Below are 3731 nucleotides of genomic sequence, written 5' to 3'. Positions count from 1 at the left end.
CCCAGCGCTCTTGTCCAGGGTGTGTGAACGACGGAGACGCCATTCAGTCTGGTTCTCCTCCCTCCTTTGGGAAGAATGGGCTTCTAAATTTGGATTGCTTCTTCTCGTGCTTGTGCCCTCCCCAAACACTATTCCACAATGTCCTCAATCTAGTTAACAATGATCCAGACCAGCGATGGGCAAACTGCAGCCCGGGCCACATGCGGCCCTCTGAAATGTTCTGTCCAGCGCTGGACATTCTTCCTGATCTCACGGATACAACGAGTAGGATATGATACAAGGAAACTTGGAAAGAGTCGCCTTAGAAACAGACTGACAGAGGAGCATTGCCTTTCCTTTGGCCCCCTCTTTGCAAAGTTGGCCCATCGCTGATCTAGAAGGTTTCTCCAGGTCTGCCTAACCTCTCTACCCCTTTTCCCTTCCAGCCGCTCACTGGGATTCTATGCACATTGATTAGAGCTGGCGATTTTTCCTTGAGCCGATGCAGCGGTCCTGGAGCAGGGGGGGGGGCTGGGAGGTTACCGGATTCTAGTGAAGAGGCTGAGGGCCGATCCGGACTCCTTCTGGGAACGGGCTTTCCGGAAGACGTTCCAAAACCTCAGGCTCTTGTCTCCGGCCCCCGTCACTATGGCCTGTCCATCGGGAGACACGGCCAGGTACAGGACTCGGTATAGATGCCCCGTGAGTTTGGCGACTTGCACCAGGGAGGGGTATCTCCAGACGGCGATCTGGTTTTCGGCATAGCCGTGGGTGCTGACCAGCTCGTTGTCGTGTCTGGACCAGGCCAGGTTGCACACCTGGGAACCAGTGTCGATGCGCTGCAGGGGCTGCCCGGTCAGCGTGTTCCAGAAGCGAATGCAGCGGTCGGCCGAACCGCCACCGGATGCCAAGAGGCCGTGCTGGTGGGGAGACCAGGCGATGGCCTTCACGGCCGCCTTGTGAGTGATGTACTGCTGGACAGGCCTGAAATTGGAGTTGTTCCAGACCAGGAGCTTGTTGTCGTTGCCACCCGAGGCCAGCAGCTGATGATCCGTGGACCACTTCAGCCCACACACCTCCTGCTTGTGGCCTTGCAGCCAGCGCTGAGACTGCAGGGGGGAGGCCCGGATATCTCTCTGGAGGATCCTCGTATCTCTGCTCCCCGAGGAGATCTGGTCTGCGTACCAGGCCAACGCACCGACTCTAGCTTTGTGCCCCTCCATCGTGGACACTTTCTTCTCAGCATCTACATCCCAGATCTGCACAAGGCCCTTCTGGGTGCCGACTGCCAACAGGTTCCCTTTTTCGTACCAGCCCACAGAGGTTACCGAATCTCCTTCATCACACAGGTCGAAGAGCCTGGTCACCTGGGACGTGCAAGCACTCCAGAGATAGACACAAGTGCTCAATCCGACGGCGACGATGTTGAGGGACGACCAATCCAGCAGGTTCAAGTAAAAGTCATCTCGGAGTCCCGAGGCCTCGAGGACTTTGAATGGCACTTGAGGGATCTTCTTAGTGGGTTTCCGTTGTGACACGAGTAGACTCTGGCTTTTGATGCTGATGGGGGATAAGGCATACGGAGTGACTTCACTGCCATCGTCAGGCCTCCAGCGCTTAGTGCTCGGGGAGTACGTGAACAGATTCTTGTTTGGGGCGCCAGGCGTTCTGGGCTCCGGGACGGTCTGGATCTTGGCTTCCAGGAGCTCATTCTTCAACAAGGCAGAATAGACCGAGTCGTCTTGGCCGCTGCCCCAGGTATCCTCTTTCTGCTTCTGCCCTGGGGAATTGTCAGCGTCAGCCGAGCTGTGGAAGTGCAGGTTCCAATTAGCGCCAGCTCTGGAGGGAATGTAGCGGTCTCCGTGTTTGCCGTGAGAGGACACCGGAAAACTGAACGGCATCAGGCCCCAGCTCATCTTGGCTCTCCCACTGCTCGGCCTTCTGGGATTCCGCTCCCCGGGGCCGGCCGGGGTGAGACACAACCTTCGGCAAGGCCGGCTTAGGCACAGATCGAGCCTGTTGACTGTTGACCTTTGCAGATCTCTCAGTTGACCGCCATGGATATGGGGCAGCAGTGAAGATGCCTTTAGGGTTCTCGGTCCTAGAAAGAATGGCTGGGGTCAGTCTGGGACCTTTAGGGTTGAGATTGATGGAAGAAGTCAGGGACAAATGGAGAACTGGGCACTCGCGGGCTCCCAGTACTCTCGGTGAGGATGTGCCGTCTCTGGGAGAGACGCCCCTTTAGTGTTTTAATCCTGGGGGAAATGGCTAAGGCCAGTCTGAGAGGAGATGCCTTTGGGATCTCAGCCCAAGGGAGAGGGCGAGGACAGAGGGACAACAGAGAGATGGGGGCTCCCAGGCTGAAGGGCCTCTCCCTTTGCTTGGGCGTCTGTGGAAGAGATTGGTCTGAGGAGAATAGGCCACATCAGGCAGGGAAGAGATCTTGGTCTGGGGAGGATCTTGGTTCTGAGGACAGGCAGGCAGTCTCAAGCCACAGGCACCCTCACTTCGCTTCGGGGGCGGTGGAGAACATGCTTTGGACAGCCTCGGTCTTGGGGAGTTTGGGTTAGTAAGGTTAGACTGGCCAAGATCAGGCTTGGGGGAGACGCCTTCGGGATCTTGGTCCTGCCTTGGAGAAGACAGAGAGAGACCAATGACGGGCCCCGGTAAGCTTTGGATGTATGTGGGTCTAAGAAGGGGATGTCCTTCATGACCTGGGCCTGGGGATCCTTTGGGAGGAGATGCCTTTGGGATGTGGGGATGGGGAGAATGGCAAGGGGCCATCTGGGAGGAGACGTCTTTGAGATCTCAGTCCAGAGAGACAGAAGCCTCGGACAGATGACTGCTCATAGGCCATGGGTACTCCCACTTCGGATGGAGATCCGTGGAGGAGTTGCCTTTTGGGAACTTAGTCCAGTGGAAAGTGGCCAGGGTCGGTTTGGAGGAAGATGCCTTTGGGACCTTGGTCCAGGGGAAAAGGCAGGTCCAGCAAGTACAGGCATCCCTTCCACATCATGGGGTTAGGGGCACGGGGCTCCCACAATCTGGAAAGCCCAGGTAGAATTTTTTGGCTCTTGTATTCTTTTCACAAACTTTAACTTTTTCCTTATTTTAACTTTATCTTTTTTGAACCCTCACCTTCCGTCTTAGAATCAATACTGTGGGTTCCAAGGCAGAAGAGTGAGGAGGGCTCTAGGCAATGGGGTCAAGTGACTTGCCCAGGGTCACCCAGCTGGGAAGTGTCTGAGGTCAGATTTGAACCTGGGACCTCCCATCTCTAGGCCTGGCTCTCCATCCACTGAGGCACCCAGCTGCCCCTCTTATTTGAATTAAAAAAAAAAGAAATTGCATATATCTGCAGCATTAAATGATAAAATATGTTGCTATTACGCAACACGACACGTATACTTTAGGCATTTCGGAGTTTCTGGACTTTTTCTGTGTCCTCTGCTGGCCTTTCCATGCCATCTGCAGGTTCTGCATAACTCCCCCAAATTCCCATTTAGTCTCTTATGCCAACCCGGGATATATTGAAACTGTGGCGGGAAAGTCCCGATGTGGAAGGGCTACCTGTGCTGGAAAAGGAGGCGGGTGCTCTTGCTTTGGTAATGGGTCAGGGGACAAGATGGCTTTTGATCATGGCCTGGAAAGAATCGAGGTCAAGAAGAATGCCCGCGGTCAGTCTGGAAGGAGGGCGGCTTGGGAGCTCATGCCTTTGAGAACCTTGGAGATTGGCCCAAGGAGAATGGCCA

At 55.2% G+C, this 3731-nt stretch overlaps 1 protein-coding gene across 1 annotated transcript; it reads right to left on the bottom strand.

Moving 5' to 3' along the window:
- Nucleotides 1-518: 518 nt before the first annotated feature.
- LOC123253934 (fizzy-related protein homolog) lies at nucleotides 519-1895 on the bottom strand. The gene has a single exon (XM_044683024.1). It carries the CDS (start codon nucleotides 1893-1895, stop codon nucleotides 519-521), a length of 1377 nt encoding a protein of 458 aa, XP_044538959.1.
- Nucleotides 1896-3731: the final 1836 nt, after the last annotated feature.

Source organism: Gracilinanus agilis, unplaced genomic scaffold (genome assembly GCF_016433145.1).
Source record: "Gracilinanus agilis isolate LMUSP501 unplaced genomic scaffold, AgileGrace unplaced_scaffold10770, whole genome shotgun sequence".
Taxonomy (NCBI): domain Eukaryota; kingdom Metazoa; phylum Chordata; class Mammalia; order Didelphimorphia; family Didelphidae; genus Gracilinanus; species Gracilinanus agilis.
This window is presented reverse-complemented; position numbering and strand designations above follow the sequence as displayed.

Bases quoted from the DNA above. Each gene is read 5' to 3' on its own strand.
- LOC123253934 (XM_044683024.1), bottom strand. From the start codon at position 1,895: ATGAGCTGGGGCCTGATGCCGTTCAGTTTTCCGGTGTCCTCTCACGGC.